This window comes from Rhinopithecus roxellana, chromosome 16 (genome assembly GCF_007565055.1).
Source record: "Rhinopithecus roxellana isolate Shanxi Qingling chromosome 16, ASM756505v1, whole genome shotgun sequence".
Lineage (NCBI taxonomy): Eukaryota > Metazoa > Chordata > Mammalia > Primates > Cercopithecidae > Rhinopithecus > Rhinopithecus roxellana.
Genome location: NC_044564.1, coordinates 48,866,705 through 48,886,141, shown reverse-complemented (window position 1 = coordinate 48,886,141; position 19,437 = coordinate 48,866,705). Strand labels below are relative to the sequence as shown.

The 19,437-nt window shown below is 40.2% G+C and overlaps 1 protein-coding gene across 33 annotated transcripts in view; it reads right to left on the bottom strand.

The window, feature by feature from the left end:
* The window catches only part of TRPM3 (transient receptor potential cation channel subfamily M member 3), a 938,690-nt gene that overhangs the window by 104,888 nt on the left and 814,365 nt on the right, over positions 1–19,437 (bottom strand). For 29 of the 33 annotated variants that reach the window (XM_030919577.1, XM_030919573.1, XM_030919579.1 and 26 more), the window contains 3 exons: positions 7,368–7,468; positions 5,825–5,959; positions 1,962–2,012 (listed from right to left, as the gene is read on the bottom strand). In XM_030919577.1, coding sequence (XP_030775437.1) covers positions 1,962–2,012; positions 5,825–5,959; positions 7,368–7,468 — 287 coding nt within the window. The remainder of the gene's footprint in view (positions 1–1,961; positions 2,013–5,824; positions 5,960–7,367; positions 7,469–19,437) is intronic. The other 4 variants (XM_010362931.2, XM_010362933.2, XM_010362934.2 and 1 more) reach the window with 1 other exon arrangement.

The window sequence follows — 19,437 nt, the reverse complement described above, 5'->3', positions numbered from 1 at the left end:
GAGCAACAACTATCTCGCTGAAGAAGACACATCAAATGTGTCTACTTCTAATCTTCTGAGTTTAGTTTTCAGGCAATTTTAAGCCAGGATGAATCAGACAAAACTGGAAGGTTCAAAGAAAAGAGAAATGGGTTTGTTGAAGGCAGATCTACTATGATGGCATGGAATGGGTAGACCAGTGAAAGATACAATCTTAGGAAAGTGGTTGTTGAGTTGGGAGTACAGATTGCATAGTGGCTTCTCCCCTTGTTTTGAAAGAACTACAGGCTTCACCCACTCAGGCAGATGAAAAGTCCTTCATGAGATGGGAGGAAAGTTTACAAGGGCCAACGGATGGAGATTTTGATTTTTTGTGTGTTATTTTTATATCCTTTACTCATTCTTAGCAAAGGTCCAGCAGGTGAATAGGTACATTATAAGTAGCCCAGGGCCTTTGCTTGGCCTTTCAAAGGAAAAATAAAAAAGTAGTTACACGATGCCTAAGGGCAATTCTAGCCAATCACTTCCTGTGAGATGAAGGAATCATACTGTATTTTTGACTTCACTTTGTAGCTTTCTTTGAATATGTCCTGTGGACTTTCGTGAACAATTGTTACTAAGTGGTGATAGTGGGCATATGTGTGCATGTGTGTATGGGCACATCTGTATGGGGCGGGGGCAGTGCCATCTTCTGTTTTATTTTTTGGAATTAAAACATCACTTTCTGGGATGGGTTTAAGGGTTCAGAACTCAAGCTACCTCTGAAGGAGATAATATGGGGCAAAAGAACAAGCACTTGGCTAAGATTAAACAGAATCTCCCTATGCCTCATTCTTCTTGTCTTTAAATGGGAATAAAACTACATTATAATAATAAAATAATAATTTTTTTTAAGATGGAATCTCACTGTGTTGCTCAGGCTGGAGTGCAGTGCGCGATCTCAGCTCACTGCAGCCTCTACCTCCCGGGTTCAAGTGATTCTCCTGCCTCAGTCTCCCAAGTAGCTGAGATTACAGGTGCATACCACCACACCCAGCTAATTTTTGTATTTTTAGTAGAGACAGGGTTTCACCATGTTGACCAGACCAGGCTGGCCTTGAACTCCTGACCTCAGGTGATCCACCCACCTTGGCCCCCCCAAAGTGCTGGGATTACAGGCATGAGTCACTGTGCCTAGCCTGTAATAATAAAATAATAATTCTATTTCATAGAATTGTGAAGATTAAATGAGTTAAGATGCACTGAAAGTATGCAGCAATGCTGTATACCTAGTCATCACTAGCTCATGACTATTATTATTATTTTATCATTATTAATAAAAGAAACTGAGCTTTAAACCTAGCTCTTCACTAACCACCAATATAGCTCTCATCTCCTTGTAGTTCGGCTTCCTCATCTGTAAAATGAAAATAATTCTACCTGATCCATACCTACCAACACTTTTTTCCCATCCAATGAGATGACAAGAGTGAAAAAGTATTCTGGAAAAAATAGAATGTTAGAAGAATGGAATGCATATTTATGTTTTAGTCCCTGTTTTTAGAAAATTTGGAGCTATGCTTACTGACTATACTCTATGTAGTAGTAGATGTGACATTGTATCAGGAGCTGGTGAATGAAAATTTACTCTTGTGGTCAGTCAGGCAGCATGGAAACCAGCTCCCCAAACAGTGAGGGGCATATGGAAAAATACAGGTAATGGCATAAATCCACTTGGCAAGGGAAAAGCTGAGAGTTCCACTACCCAAAAGCATTATGTCCAACGAAAGCATCTAAAAGCACGGCGATTGGTGATAACACCACAGCTGCATCATGAACAGAAGCTTCAGAGTTAAAAGACACACGCACACACGCTGTTCCAAAATGAGGGGCACCTGATAGGGACAGGAATACTCTGGCAGCTCATGCAAAACAGAGGCACTCTCTAATCACAGGAAGCAGTCAAGACAGGGCCTCCGACCTGCAGTCGAGAGGATTCTTACCTTTTTGACATCCCTGACCAAGTGGTACAATGTATTTGAGGGCCCATGTCTCTGAAAACAATAAAGAAGAATCAAACAGTTTTGCTAGTCAGGGGCTCTGGTTGGCAAGGCAAGAAGGATCTGGAAGGAAGGGCACTGGCTGGTGGAGGGCAGTTCATTAAGATGGACCTTGTTTTAGTTGCTCAGTGTATCTGCCTTTTCTTTCTTTCTTTTACATTGTCCCCATTTGCAGATGAAAAGCTTTGTCAGTGACTTTTTTTTTGTTTTGTTTTGACGCAGGTTCTTCTGTTACCCAGGTTGGAGTGCAATGGCATAATCACAGCTCACTGCAGCCTCGAACTCTTGGGCTCCCCTTAGCACCCTGAGTAGCTGGGACTACAGGTATACAACACCATGCCTGGCTAATGTTTTTATTAAAAATTTTTTTTTAGAGATGGGATCTCACTATGTTCCCCAGGCTTGTCTTGAATTCCTGGCCTCAAGCAATCCTCCTGCCTCAGCCTCCCAAAGTGCTGTGATTATAGGCATAAGCCACCACACCGGCCATACCTGTTTCTTCTAAACAAACACGTTGGCAGTTTTTTAAATTGTATTCCCTCAAGCAAATGTATTTGAGGTTCTAGGTTCAAACTTTGTAAGGGAGGTTGTCAACTCTGTTGACAGCTGGGCCAAAATGTGATGGAAGAAGCCAGTTTTGCAGCCCGGGGGCCGTGATGAGGGTGGGAGAACAACAGGCCCCATTGACCGCATTGGAAATACACTTGGGCACTTTGCCATCGCAACTTGTTTATTACTCATCATGAATGAGAAATTGTCTGAGAAGAGGGTTGACCAACTTTTTCTGTAAAAGGCCTGAGAGTAAATACTTTAGACTTTGTGGGTCACACAGTCTTTACTGAAACTGTTCAACCCTGCTGTTGTAAATGTGCAGGTAGCCATAGCTCATATGTAACAAATGAGCCTGGTTATGATTCAATGAAATTTTAATTATTGGCACAGAAAGTCAAATTTCATATTATTTGAATGTGTCATAGAATATAGCATTTTTCTTTTGATTGTTTCAACCATTAAAAATGTGAAAAAAAAGATCTTAGCTTGCAGTGCATACAGACACAGGCAGCAGGCTGGATTTGGATGACAGTTTGCTGCAACTTGATTTAAAGAAAAAGTCACAGACTGTTTGGAAAAAAAAGAGTTTTGTAAAAAAGATGGATGTTTGTTTGAGGTAAATATAAAGTGAAATAAGTTGCCATTCTATTGTCTTTTAGGAATAGGAACGTTAGATAAAATCCAAGATGACTAATTAAATTTGAATTTCAGATAAACAACGTACAATTTTAACCTAAGTATGTCCCATGCAATCTTTGGGATATAACAAAATTGTCTGCTGTTAATCTGAAATTCACATTTAAGTGGGCATTCCTGCATTTTATTTGCTAAATCTGGTTAGATTATGAGAGAATCTAAAATAGTGATGGCTTTTTTCTTTCTTTTTTTTTGTTTTAGTTAGTCTTGCTCTGTCACCCAGGCTGGAGGGCAGTGGTGTGAACTCAGCTCACTGCAACCTCTACCTCCAGGGTTCAAGCAATTCTCCTGTCTCAGCCTCTGGAGTAACTGAGATTACAGGCATGCACCACCACGCCCAGCTAAATTTTGTATTTTTAATAGAGATGGAGTTTCATCATGTTGGCCAGGCTGGTCTCAAACTCCTGACCTCAAGTGATCCGTCCGCCTCAGCCTCCCAACGTGCTGGGAGGCCACTGCACCCAGCCAATGGCAAATTCTTAAGCACTGTTGCAATCATTCAAGTATTTAGACAGGCCTGTGAACTGCTGCAACGACCTGCCCATTCATGTGGACATGCCCATCAGAGCTCTTTTTCCACTGAGGGGATGCTGGATTGTGCAGTGATTGAACCTACAGATTCTGGAGTCAGGGTGCCTGCCTCTACACCTCTGCCGCTTACCGGCTCTGAACATGGGCAAGCTACTTAAAACTGTGACTCAGTTTTATCATCTTTAAAATGGGAATGATAGTATCACTTTATCTGATGGGGTTGTTGTGAGGATTAAATGATATAATCTTTATAAAGCTATTAAAAATGGTGCTTAATGCCAATCAGTGTTAGCTATTATTATTACTGAGGCTATTTACTGTTCCATAATTGTCAACAAAGTATTCTGGGAAGCCACCACTAGCAGACTGAAGTGATCAAACTTACTGGCCTTTCTCAGTCTAGAATTTTCCTACCCCCGCCCCCTGCCCCAGTCTTTAGAATAAATTACTCTACTCCCTTGATTCTCTAATTGATAGGCCATTCAACGCTTGTCTTTATTTATTCATTTTTTCAAATTGAAAACCCATCATTCTTCCTGAAAGTCTCAGTATGCTGAACTAAGAAAAGTCTGTGGAGAAAACAGAAGCCAGGAGCCATTCTGCTAACCCGTTTCTATTTTTTGCAGATGGTGCCACGGTGGTACCATCTAACAACTACCACTGGCTGGGGACAGGAAATAAGCTTCATCCTGCTTGCCCTCTGCGTGATGGGACAGAGACGTTGTGAAAATGAGGGGTAGAATAATCTGAGACAGAAGCTTGGGTTCGGTACTCACTGGCTTCTTTCTTAGGAGTTTTGTGACCTTGAATTCACCTTGGCGTCTGCTATGGTTTGAATGTTTGTGTCCTCTCCAAAATGCATGCTGAAACTTAATTTCCAATGCACTAGTGTTAAGAAGTGGGGCATTTAACATGTATACCTGTGTAACGAACCTGCACATTCTGCACATGTATCCTAGAACTTAAAGTATAATAATAATAATAATAGAAAAGAAGTGGGGCCTTTGGGAGGTGATCAGGTCCTGAGGGTTCCTTCTTTGTAAGGGGGATTAAGGCCATTATAAGAGAAGCTTCACACAACATTCAGGCCTTTTGCCCTCTGTCTCTTCAGCCTTGTGAGGACACAGCATTTGTCCCTTCTGGAGAATGCAAAAACAAGGTGCCATTTTGGAAGAGAAAAGCAGCCTTCGCGAGACACTGAACTTTCCAGAGCCTTGATTTTAGACTCTCTGGCCTCCAGAACCCAGAGAAATAAATTTCTGTTGTTTATAAATTACTGAGTCTCAGGTATCTTGCTACTGTAGTACAAATGGACTAAGACAGCCTCAGTTTCCTCATTTGTTAAATGGGGGAAAAATTTCTGCTCTTTAAACTTCACTGGATTTTAGTGTGAGCTCAGAGCCAATGCACTTAACTTGTGTGAATGCTCTCAATAACTTCATAAACAGTAGTTTTACCTATGATTACTCCTTGGTATCCCTAGTGAGTAAATTACCAAATCATTACCAAGCTTAAAAAACAAACAAACAAAAACGAACAAAAAAACCCAAAATTTTTGAGTAACTCCAAAGAAGAGATATTTTACCTTTTATTCCATTTTATAACTGAACTATGAAGAATGAACTTCATAGCTCTGAGGATAACAAAATGGTGTAGGATACTTAATTGGCCTTTTTTGATGCTTAATCAATCCTCGTTTGCTAGTTGCCTCTAACACCCTCTGGCCTTACAGAACAAACTGTGTTCTCATTTCCAGAGCCTTGTGGTTTTGTGTAAGAATATGAGAATGATACACTCAGGTTATCACAAAACTTTTTGCCTTAGATGCTGACAACTGAGCAATTAAAACAAGCGGAATCTTGGTGACTTGGTGTTTGTCATCTATGTAGGTCTAAGGGAGTATTTATGATCAATGAACCATGCATTTGGAGAGGAGAAGGGAAGAGAATCACAGGCATATGGCGGGCAGGAGAAGGTAAAACAAATGAACAAAAAAGAAAATAAAAAGTGCCTTAGTTTGGCCCTACCGTATTGTACAATTCCTCTAGTCTGGAGATGGTGAGAAAACGGTGCATGCTTACTCCATTCTCTATGAGTAATTTCACAAAATCCACTCTGTCCAGAACTAAGGCATCCAACATGGCTTGCTCCAGAGATCCCACCTGCAAACCAAGTCACTGAGTTAGTCTGCCCCAGGGTCTATCTAGGACTGCAGTTCTTTAGTGTTCACTTGAACAGCTTAGAAAGGGATGCCTTTGACATCCAGTAAACCTTCATCACATCTAAGAACATGCTAGCAAGACTGTTCACAGATTCACTTTTGGGACAGCCACAACCTCTCCCATGTTTGGGGGCCTGTCTTTGCTAATAAAAATCAAGCATTTCTAGTTCCAAAAACTATTTCTTCCCTGAATCTCTTGTTCTGGATCCCAAGAAGGTGCAAGTGTTCATAAGGTTTTTCCCCTTGCAATTATCTGATCAAACATCTCAACACCAGTGAAGTGTCAAAGGGGGTACTTCGCTGTCTTCATTTTTGTTATCCTTAGGCTCTGAGGGAGACCACAGGCCGACTTGAGAAGAGGGACCCAAGTCAACAGACCAAAGACCCTAAATCAATGCTGGGTCTCTGTGTAGAAGCAAGACCACAAAGATGTCACTTAACTGAAAAACAAAACAAAACAGAACAAAGCAGAACAACCAGCCTACTTTCTGGATTTGCCAGTGGCTTAGATTTTTGTTCAATTCATTTCACAAAAATGTCGCAGGGTCTAGACTCTAACGAATCTTTCCATGTTAGCAATCCACCAGCACTGAGTGAAGACAAGGGCTCAATCCCAGGCAGAGACTCTCTAGGGGAAAGGAAGTAGTAAGATAAGGCCTGCCAGTGAGTGCTGTGATTCCAGGCACAGAAATCAAGTTTCAGGCTGCTGGGCTGCCTCCTGTGGATGCATACATATACCACCTGATGGCCAATCTCTCAAATTTTTATTTTTGGTAGAGTCAATTGAGGGAAGCAAACCAAGAACAGTTATATAAAGCATTGGTTTCCTCATGTTGTCTTTGCAAATAGGGAGGACCTGTGCTCAGCTACCAGGACCAGATGGTGCCTGCATAGGGAAGCCTGCTAATTCTGCATCCTGAGGTGTGACCCAGCCATAAACCAGTGGGGGCTGCCACCACTTGGGCAGCAACCTCTTCCCTTTGCCTCTATCAAAGACAATCAGAAGCAAATTAATAATTATACCCCTTCCTTAATTTTAATACAGCTTCGTCTTATATTTTTTTCAGATGTATTCAAATAAATGGCATCATTTGCAGCTGAAAATTGCTATTAAAGACAACTCATAGAGATGGAAATATTTGGAGTTGTGTTCAGTTGAAAGTTCCACTAGATGGCGGTGCTTTCCTAAATATGAGAAAAGGAGCCCAGGACAGGGACTTCGCTGCCAAGGAACACGTTCCATCTTAAAGAAAAGGCAATCGTTTTCTGAGCCCATCTCAGAGGCTCCTTAAACAAATACCCTTGCCCAACCAAAGTGGGCTTTTCACAGGTGACGACATATACTCTACCGGCCACTGTTGCCCGTAAATAAAGATCTGGCTGCGAGCGATGTCAACTCTGTTCCAGGCTAAAGCTAAGCTCAGTTGGTCTGGGGCCGAGGCATTGGCTCCTGTATGAGGACAAGTGGGAGAAAAGAGTGGAAGAGAGAAAACAACGATCAGTTATTACACCAAGAGCACCTGCTCCATCCCTCTGCCATTAATGCCCCTATTCCTGAAGAGCCGACTTGGCTATACAGCAGGTTTCTCAAACATGGTGTTATTGACATTTTGGGTAACTCTTTGTCACGGGGCTCTCCTGTATATTGTAGATTATTATTATTATTACAAATTTTAACTTTTTTTTTTTTTTTTTTGAGACAGAGTCTCTGTCACCCATGCTGGAGTGCAGTGGCCGGATCTCAGCTCACTGCAAGCCACGCTTCCCGGGTTTACGCCATACTCCTGCCTCAGCCTCCCGAGTAGCTGGGACTACAGGTGCCCGCCACCACGCCTGGCTAGTTTTTTGTATTTTTTAGTCGAGACGGGGTTTCACCATGTTAGCTTTTTAAAAAGAAGGTCTTTGAAGCTCCATGCTTTTTTGATATATAATACGTGTACGTGTTTATGGTGTGCATGTGATATTTTGATGCATGCATACAAGTTCATTGTAGATTATTAATAGCACACTTTGACTGAACCCAGTAGATGTCAATAGCACTTCCCGTCCCCATCCTCCCAGACATGATGCTCAAAAATATATTTAGACATTGCCATAATGCCCCCATGTGTGAAGGGAGCAAAACTGGCCTGGTGAGCAGCACTGCTCTACGGTCTGGCTAGGCAAAGTGTGGTTCACAGAGCAGCTGCAGCAGCGCCACCCTGGCACATGTTAGAAATGCAAGCCTCAGGCCCTGTCCCAGACCTACTAAACCAGAATCTGTGTTTTCACAAGATCCCAGATGACTTGTGTGCACACTCAATTTCAAGAAGCTCTGCTCTACCACACATTTTGCTTCTGCTGGCCAATCACTAGTTTCAAGGCATCCCTTGAATAGTATTTTGCATGGGAAAGGTGCTCTCATCAACTAGTGTACCAACTTGCCATTTTCCTGAAAAAGAGTTAGGAAGGTCTTTTAACAGAGAGGCAAACCAGTGGCTTAGGTTTGCTTTGATTTGTGGGTAGAAGCCATTGGAACTATTTCTCAGGTTCTCATTTTTCTCCAGATTCTGTCTCTAGAGCTGTGCAGTTCACAGGTGGCTAAGTTTAAATTAATTAAAATTAAAGAAAATTAAAGTTATAATTCCTCAGTCAGGCTAGCCACATTTTAGTTCCATGTGGCTAGTGACTATTGAACTGGAAAGCACAGATATAGAACATTTCTATCATCACAGGAAGTTCTATCAGCCCAGAGCTCTCCTAGGTGAATGCATCCTGCACATAGAGGTAGCCTGCCAAGCAGCTGGAGGGGAAGCTGGAAATGGAAGCAGTACAGTAACTAAAGGAACATTAGGCTCCAGGCAGGAGGTCCAAGTGAGAGTCCCTGTGGCTGTATGGACTCCTCTCAGCCACTGTTGATCATCTGTGAAATGGAGGCAATAAATATTATCCGGTTTACGTGGCTGGGGTGTGAGACTGAAATGAGATTGTATAAGTGAATTCATGTGTAAACAGGTTTTTCACAATTCACCAACACCCTTAGTGCACTGAAGAAGAGACACCTATAAATATTTGCCCAGCTTCATGCTGCTGGATATCTCACGATCAGGGAGGAGGATAAAGAGACAATCTTCCTTGGCTCAGAGTTTTTAAACATCAAACATGTGCTGGGCAAAGTATTAGGCACTTCCACATGTCCTATGTAACATCCCAATTAATCTGGAGACTGGGTCTTATTGTCTCCTGTCTCACTGAAACACATGAGACTACTGAGATCCAGGGAGGTTGAAGAGTCAAAGATAAAACAGCTACTAACAGAGTAAGTGGAACAAGTATTCATCAAACCAGAGGTGAGAGTCAGATCCGGAGAATTCTTCATCATTGCTGCTTCTGATGTTTGGGAAAGGAAGATAGCAAATGTGTACGCTGTTCATTCCTCTGGGTTCGCCAGCAGTCAAGGCCAGAAACAATGAGGAGAGGGGCAGGGTTCCTGGTGGTTAACTCATATCAGTGATTCCCAAACTTTGCTGCACGTTAGAATCACCTGGGAAGCTCTGCCCAGGGTGCATCCCATACCAATTAAATCATGTTGCTTGGGATGGGATCCAGGCGTGGATATTTTTAAAGCTCTCCAGGTGCTTCCAATATGCAGCAGAGGCTGGGAACTACTGCGCTGTGTGCCTCCTTTCCTGCTTACCCTCGCCTCTTCCCGCTGGGCTCTGAGATACTGACATTATACATTAGGCAAAAAATATTTGCTAAGTGAATACTTCTCAAATTTTAGCATGCATGAGTACAACTCGGAGAACTTTTTAAGACACAGATTCTTGGGTCCCAGCTGCAGACCTGATTCAGTAGCTCTTGGGTGGGGCCTAAGGTTCCGTGTGTATAACAAGCTCCCAGATGAGGCCGCTGCTGCTGATCTGGGGTCACGCTTTGAGTAACAAGGCCCTTGAGAGCTGTGGTGCTCAGTTCCCTTCATAGGTTGAAGAGCATTTCTGATTCTGGTGTCCACACATTAATGCCCTTATTATCGACCACATACTTGAAGTAAATTTATTAGTGTTTACAATGATGAATATAATTTCAGCTTTCACATGGAATTTTCCATTAAAAATTATCTCCTCAGGTAACAAGAGGGACTGCACACTCATACCAGGGTAACTGGCATACACAAGTGATAAGTAGAAATGTGTCAAAATATACTGTCATCAATTTGGGAAGGAAAAGAAGTGAGGGCTCATTGTGACTCCTTTCGAAAAGGTAGCACTTTACATGTTCCTTTGCTTCTTTAGCTGGTCTACTGGTTGGTGCTGACTTGCTGGAAAGGTTTAATCATTCCCTTTGCCATTTGTATGTTACAAATTAGTATGTCACCCAAGTCAATAATAGCAGCCCGAGCCTAAACAGGGACACATAGCAGGAAGCAGTTATTGAGGTCAAGGTGAGCTACAGGCCTGAATGTAATTAGGCAAGTGTCAAATGGAAGCATGAAACCAACGAATCTTGACTTTCAAAAATTGAAAATACGTCACTCAAGAATGGCCGTGGGTGACAGTTTGGATCAGTGGTTCTCAGCTAGGGTGACCAACCATCCAGGCTTGCACAGTGTAGTCATAGTGTTAGCATTTAAATTCCTGCACTCTGGGAGATGCATCAATCCTGAATAAACCTGGTGGCTGGTCACCCTATTCTCAACTATGGCTGTGCACTTGGAATTGCCTAAAGAGCTTTAAAATATACTCATGCCTGGGGCACACCCCCACAGATTCTAGTTTAATTGGTCCTGGGCATTGCAGTTTTTAAAAGTTCCCCAGTGATTCTAATGTGAGGATAAAATTAAGAACGTCTAGTGTAGATAGCGTATGTTCATTCATTCACTCATTCATCTGTTTGTTCATTTAATTATTTATGCACTCAAAGATAATGATTTCATGCCTCCTCATATGGGAGGCAGTATGCCAGCATGAGGACCAAGATGTATAAAGCAGAATACTTTGTCTTGAGAGCTTACAGTCAAGAGGAGAAGTCTGTAATTAAATACATTATTTCATGCAGTAATTCATTTATGTCCTCAACAGATATTCATTGAATACTTTCTCTGCTGGAAACTGATTTGTCATTGAACATCCAGTGACAAACAAGGTAGCTAAGGTCAACCTCTTCACAGAGCTTACATCCTACTGGTGGCGGGGAAGTACTCGGAAGTAAGCAAATAAACTCATGAACAGCATACTTTCAGACTATATAAGTGCTGTGAAGGAGCAGTGCCACTCCTAGGGTATGTGGGACCTGTGCTTATAGAAACAAATCGATGTAGCAGAACCATTCTGGCTATCTGATCTTGCATGTCCCCACGACAGAAGTATTTTGCCAATTGGCTGGAGCAATCTGCTGGCCAGGCTGCCCTCCTGAAATGAGGGCTAAACATGGAGTCATTGGACAACCAATGACAAAAACCACATGATTATCTCAATAGATGCAAAAAAGGCCTTCAATAAAATTCAACACCCCTTCATGCTGAAAACTCTCAATAAACTAGGTATTGATGGAATGTATCTCAAAATAATAAAAGGTACTTATGACAAACCCACAGCCAATATCATACTGAATGGGCAAAAGCTGAAAGTATTCCCTTTGAAAACTGCCACAAGACAAGGATGCCCTCTCTCACTACTCCTATTCAACACAGTATTGGAAGTTCTGGCCAGGGATATCAGGCAAGAGAAAGAAATAAGGAGTATTCAAACAGGAAGAGAGGAAGTAAAACTGTTTCTGCTTGCAGATGACATGATTGTATATTCAGAAAACCCCACCGTTTCAGCCCCAAATCTCCTTTAGCTGATAAGCAACTTCAGCAAAGTCTCAGGATACAAAATCAATGTGCAAAAATCACAAGTATTTCTATACACCAATAATAGACAAACAGAGAGCCAAATCGTGAGTGAACTCCCATTCACAATTGCTACAAAGAGAATAAAATACCTAGGAATAAAACTTACAAGGGATGTGAAGGACCTGTTCAAGGAGAACTACAAACCACTGCTCAAGGAAATAAGAGAGGACACAAACAAACGGAAAAACATTCTATGCTCATGGATAGGCGAAATCAATACTGTGAAAATGGCCATACTGCCGAAAGTAATTTATAGATTCAATGCTATTCCTATCAAGCTACCATTGGCTTTCTTCACAGAATCAGAAAAAACTATCTTAAATTTCATATGGAATCAAAAAAGGGCCTACATACCAAGACAATCCTAAGCAAAAATAACAAACCTGGAGGCATCACACTTCTCGTCTTCAAACTTTACTATAAGGCTACAGTAACAAAAACAGCATGGTATGGGTACCAAAACAGATATATAGATCAATGGAACAGAGCAGAGGCCTCAGAAATAATGCCACACATCAACAACAACATGATCTTTGATAAACATGACAAAAACAAGCAATGGGGAAAGGATTCCCTATTTAATAGTGTTTGGAAAACTGGCTAGCTATATGCAGAGAAGTGAAACTGGACCCCTTCCTTACACCTTATACAAAAATTAACTCAAGGTGGATTAAAGACTTAAACATAAAACCCAACACCATAAAAACCCTAGAAGAAAACCTAGGCAATACCATTCAGGACACAGGCATGGGCAAAGTCTTCATGACTAAAACACCAAAAGCAATGGCAACAAAAGCCAAAACTGACAAATGGGATCTAATTAGACTGAAGAGCTTCTGCACAGCAAAAGAAACTATCATCAGAATGAGCAGGCAACCTAAAGAATGGGAGAACATTTTTGAAATCTATCCATCCGACAAAGGGCTAATATCCAGAATCTATCAAGAACTTACACAAATTTACAAGAAAAAAAACTACTCCATCAAAAAGTGGACAAAGAATATGAACAGACACTTGCAAAAGAAGACATTTGTGCAGTCGACAAACATATGAAAAAAAGTTAATCATCACTGGTCATTAGAGAAATTTAAATCAAAATCACAGTAAGACACCAACTCATGCTAGTTAGAATGGCAATCATTAAAAAGTCAGGAAACATTTGCTGGAGGGGATGTGGAGAAATAGGAACGCTTTTTCACCGTTGGGAGTGTAAATTAGTTCTTCCATTGTGGAAGACAGTGTGGCGATTCCTCAAGGATCTAGAACCAGAAATACAATTTGACCCAGTAATCCCATTACTGGGTATGTACCCAAAGGATTATAAATCATTTTACTATGAAGACACATGCACACGTATGCTTATTGAAGCACTATTCACAATAGCAAAGACTTGGAACCAACCACAATGCCCATCAATGATAGACTGGATAAAGAAAATGTGGCACATATACACCATGGAATACTATGCAACCATGAAAAAGGATGAGTTCATGACCTTTGCAGGGACATGGATGAATCTGGAAACCATCACTCTCAGCAAACTAACACAGGAACAGAAAACCAAACACTGCATGTTCTCACTCATAAGTGGGAGTTGAACAATGAGAAAACACGGACACAGGGAAGAGAACATCACACACGAGGGCCTGTTAGGGGGTGAGGAGCTAGGGGAGGGATAGCATTAGGAGAAATACCTAATGTAGACGATGGGTTGATGGGTACAGCAAACCACCATGCCACATGTATACCTATGTAACAAACCTGCATGTTCTGCACATGTATCCCCGAACTTAAAGTATAATAATAAAAAATAATCAATGGAACTAAGAGTTGGTTTTTTGAAAAAAATATGTAAGATTGATAGACCATTAGCTAGACGAATAAAGAAAAAAGAGAGAAGAGCCAAATAAACACAATCAGAAATGACAAAGATGACATTACCACTGACCCCATGGAAAAAACAAAAAACAAAAAACAAAAACCTCAGAGACTATTAGGGACACCTCTATGCACAAGAACTAGAAACCTAGAAGAAATCAATAAATTCCTTGTAACATACAACCTCCCAAGTTTGAACCAGGAAGAAACTGAATACCTGAACAGACCAATAGCAAGTTCTGAAATGGAATCAGTAATAAAAAATCTACCAACAAGAAAATGCCCTATACCAGAGAGATTCACAGCTAAATTTTACTAGACATATAAATAAGAGGTGGTACCAATCCTACTGAAAATATTCCAAAAATTGAAGAGGAATGATGCTTCCTTAACTCATTTTATGAGGTCAGCATCATTCATAACCAAACCTGACAGAGACATAATGTAAAAAAGAGAACTTCAGGCCAATATCCCTAGTGAACACACAAGCAAAATTTATCAACAAAATACTAGCAAATTGAATCCAGCAGCACATCAAAAATCTTATCCACCATGATCAAGTAGGCTTTTTTCCTGGGATGCAAAGTTGGTTCATCATACAAAAATAAATAAATGTGATTCATCACATAAACAGAACTAAAAACAACACATGATCATCTTCATAGACACAGAAAAAGCTTTCAACAAAATTCAACATCCCTTTATGTTAAAAACCTTCAACAAACTAGGCACTGAAGGAATATACCTTAAAAAAATAAGAGCCATCCATGACAAACCTACAGCCACCATCATACTGAACAGGCAAAAGCTGGAAGCATTCCCCTTGAGAACTGGAACAAGACAAGGATGCCCATTCTCACTACTTGTATTCAACATAGTACTAGAATCCCTAGACAGAGCAATCAGGCAAAATAAGGAAATACAAGGCATCCCAATAGGAAGAGAGGAAGTCAAACTATCTTTGTTCATAGACAATATGATTCTTTACATGGAAAGTCCCATGATCTCTGCCCAAAGTCTCCTAGAACTGATAAACAACTTCAGTAAAATTTCAGAATACAAAATAAATGTACAAAAATCAGTAGTATTTCTACACACCAATAATGTCCAAGCTGAGAGACAAATCAAGAATGCAATCTCAGTCACAATAGCTACAAAAACAATAGAATATTTAGGAATACCTAGCTAACAAGGGTGGTGAAAGATCTCTGTAGTGAGAATTACAAAACACTATTGAAAAAAATCAGAGAAACATAAACAAATGGAAAAACATTACATGCTCATGGATAGGAATAATTAACATTGTTAAAATGGCCATACTACTCAAAGCAACATGCAGATTCAATGCTATTTGTATCAAATTACCAGTGTAATTTTTCATAGAATTAGAAAAAACTGGCCAGGTATGGTGGCTTATGCCTGTATTCCCAGCATTTTTGGAGACAGAAGCAGGAAGATCACTTGAGCCCAGGAGTTTGAGACCAACCTGGGCAACACAGGGAGACCTCATCTCTATAAGTAATACAAAATAGTAGACAGGCATGATGGCATGTACCTGTGGTCCCAGCTACTTGGGAGGCCGAGATGGGAGGATCACTTGAGCCTGGGAGGTCGAGGCTGCATTAAGCCATGATCACGGCAGCCTGGGCATCGGAGTGAAATCACATCTCAGAAAAAAAGAAAAGGAAAACCTATTCTAAAATTCATATGCAACCCAAAAAGAGCCTGAAGAGCCAAAGCAATCCTAAGTAAAAAGAACAAAGCTGGAGGCATCACACTCCCTGACTTCAAAGTATACCACAAGGCTACAATAATAAAACCAGCATCATACCAGTACAAAAAAAGACACATAAACCAATGGAACAGGTTAGAGAACCCAGAAACAAAGCCACATACCTACAGGAATCAGATCTTTAACAAAGTCAACACTAGCAAGCAATAGGGCAAGGACTCCATATTCAGTAAATGGAGCTGGGATAACCGGTTAGCCATATGCAGAAGATTGAAACTGGACCCTTTCCTTTCACTACATACAAAAATCAACTCAAGCTCGATTAAAGGCTTAAATATAAAACCTAAAGCTATGAAAATCCCAAGAGAAAACCTAGGACATATCATTTTGGACATAGCACCTGGCACAGATTTCACAACAAAGACTCCAAAAGCAACTGCAACAAAACCAAATTAGACAAGTGAGACCTAATTAACCTAAGGAGCTTCTGCACAACAAAATAAACTATCAACAGAGTAAATGAACAACCTAAAGAATAGGAGAAAATATTTGCAAATTATACATCCAACAAAGGTCTAATATCCAGAATATATAAGGAACTTAAGCAAATTCACAAGTAAAAATAACCTCATTTAAAAATGGGCAAAAGACATAAACAGACGCTTTTTTTTTTTTTTTTTTTTTTTTTTGAGATGGAGTCTCACTCTATCACCCAGGCTGGAATGGAATGGCTCAATCTCAGCTGACTGCAACCTCTGCCTCCCAGGTTCAAGCAATTCTCTTGCTGCAGCCTCCCGAGTAGCTGGGATTACAGGTGTCCACCACCATGCCTGGCTAATTTTTGTATTTTTAGGAGAGACACTGTTTTGCCATGTTGGCCAAGCTGGTCTTGAACTCCTGACCTCAAGCAATCTGCCAGCCTCGGCCTCCTAAAGTGCTGGGATTACCGGTGTGAGTCACCACACCCAGCTTAACAGATACTTCTTAAAAGAAGTAGATACATGTGGTCAATAATCATGGGAAAAAAATGCTCATTATCACTAATCATTAGAGAAATGCAAATCAAAGCCAAAATGAGATACTATCTCATGCCATTCAGAATGGCTAGCACTAAAGAGTCAAAAAAATAACAGATTTTGGTGAGGCTGCAGAGAAAAGGGAACGCTCATATACTGCTATAATAAGCATTATTATAATGTAGTAGGAATGTAAATTAGTTCAGCTCCTGTGGAAAGCTGTCCAGAGATATCTCAAAGAACTTAGAACTACCATTCAACCCAGTAATCCCATTACTGGGTATATACTCAAAGGAATATTAATCATTCTACCATAAAGACACATGCACATGTATTTTTACCACAGCACTTTTTGCAATAGCAAAGACATGGAATCAACCCTGCCCATTAATGGTGAATTGGATAAAGAAAATATGGTATATATACACCATGGACTATTACACAGCCTTAAAAAAGAATGAAATCGTGTCCTTTGCAGCAACATGGATGCAGCTGCAGGCCATTATTCTAAGCAAATTAACACAGGAACAGAAAGTCAAATATCAGAGTTCTCAATTATAAGTGGATGCTAAACACTGAGTACACATGGACACAAAGGGGAGAACAAGAGACACTGGGACTTACTTGAGGGTGGAGGGTGGGAGGAGGGTGAAGACTGAAAAATTAACCATTGAGTACTATGCTCACTGCTACCTGGATGATGAAATAATTTGTACGCAAAACCCCAGGGACATGCAATTTTCCCATGTAACAAACCTGCACAGGTACCCCGGAATCTAAAATAAAAGTTGAAAGAGGAAAAAGAAAGTCTAAGGCCAGCTCAATTTTCCCCCTCATAAAAGACTTGATCATTTTGCCTGGAGGCCCAGGGTATCTTTTCTTTTTCTGTGAAGTTTAGTAACTTTATTAGGATCTTTCTGGGCATTGGCGATTGCAGGTCAGTTCCTCCCGGCATAAGGTGGCTCTTTCAATATCTAGATCAAGTTTCATATTTTTTAAAAATGAAAACATAGCTAAATTATATTTTAAATTCTGTAATTATATTTTAAAAATTTGCTTTAATTCATTATTTTGGTTTCCTTCTTTAGAGACCAGTTAGGCTTTTGTTGGATCTCCACTTTCTGTCATATAATTTCTCTTTAATCCCAATGAACTCTTTATTGCCATTTCATTTCATTTTTGTTCACATTTCTATCCTCTGTGTCCTGCACTGGGTTTTTCACAGTGTATATTTGATCTTGCACCATTTCTCATTTCATCTGCAATTCTGTGATGATTCCCCCACACTTCATTCCTGTGTGCTATTCATACTTTATCTCCTTTTGCTGCCTCATCGACTCTTACCTGAATTTTGGTATTTCAACCTTTAAGTATTTCCTCATAGATGAGTGCTTCAATAAGATTAAACATTTTTAAATGTTATGATACCTACTTATTCATAATGTTCATCTGTTCCCCAGAAAAATTTTTCTCCACTTTTTATCACAAAGTTTTTACTGAACAAAAGTAACATGACAGTAAAAATGATACACATATGAAAGTGAATGAAGATCTGCAGTATAGAAAAGATGTGTACAAAGAGACCAACATTCAGGTTATAGAGTTCTGTAAAACTTTAGCCATAGCAGTTTAATGCTGATCAAGCAGACACATAAAAAGGGGAAAAATTGATTTAGTGTTTTTGAAACTTAGACTTCTGACTACCGAGAAACATTTTTATAAAGAGTATTATTCTTCTGTTAATAGATTTTGCCCTTTTGTTATTCTTTCTTAGAATATCTCTGTATGCAGTCTATGCTAATCCCTTTTTTATTATTTATGATTTAATAGTTGCATTACAATGGGCCCAGGATAGCATTTCAGGCTAGTTATTAATGATCACAACTGGAAGGCTTCCTTCTAATCTACTACAATGTCAAATTCCCCCCTGCAAGCATGGCTTATCTGCGTAATTCAATACATGGCCCACCGCCTCTATTTCTGTGTACTAAGTCAGGGACAGGAGGGCCTCCTGCCACCATCCAACTCACTCTTGTTTTTGCACATGCTGTTCCAGACAAAGGAGAGAACTTTGCATGTTGGGGTGTTACTCACATCCAGGAATAATATTTTTGTTGGCACTTTGTGAGGACTGCCACTGTTAATTTCTTTCTTTCTTTCTTTCTTTTTTTTTTTGAGTTAAAGTATTTTGTTTTGTGTTAGGGTCTTTTTCACATCTTGGTTACATGTGAAAACAAGGCATCTAGAGAACACATGGTGTGAATCTGCAAAAAGAACAGTGTAGATTGTTTTCTAAATTAAGCAAAACTTAGTTGTTCATAGTACAGGTTGTTCATGGTTACACAGTCATGGATTCTTGAAATGAGTGTCTTCTTATTAGCTGGGGGAGTTGTTTTGAGGGATTTCTCTCTTTTATAAGATAAGCTTTCATTCTTTCATATGAACATCACCGAATATCGAGTGTGAATAACCTTCAAGCCCACAGCCTAATCGTTCTCCATTCACACATATTTATAGACTTCGCATGTCACCCCTGGGATGCTGGTATACTGAATATGTTTCCTCCTGGGAAATGTTAAGTACTCCCAGGGAGCAGAGTCTAAATTAACAGAGTCTAAATTTGCCACTGTTAATTTCTATCTCCTCTGCTTTCACCCCTTCCTCCTTCCTCCCGCATAGCTCCTGTATATACAAACACTTTGGAATATAGTTCCTAGCTTCACCAAAAATGCAGTCCGATTGTTTGTCTTTCTTTCTTTTTTCTTTACTATTTCTTGAAGCTTTCCAGGAGAAGAAGGATGAGTTCAAGTAGTCATGTCTACATTGGAAGTCGTGAAGGATTTTATAGGTAGAAGAGTGTCTTGATCAAAGCTTTGTGTTAGTATTATTATTATTCCTCTAACTGAAATACTGGGAAT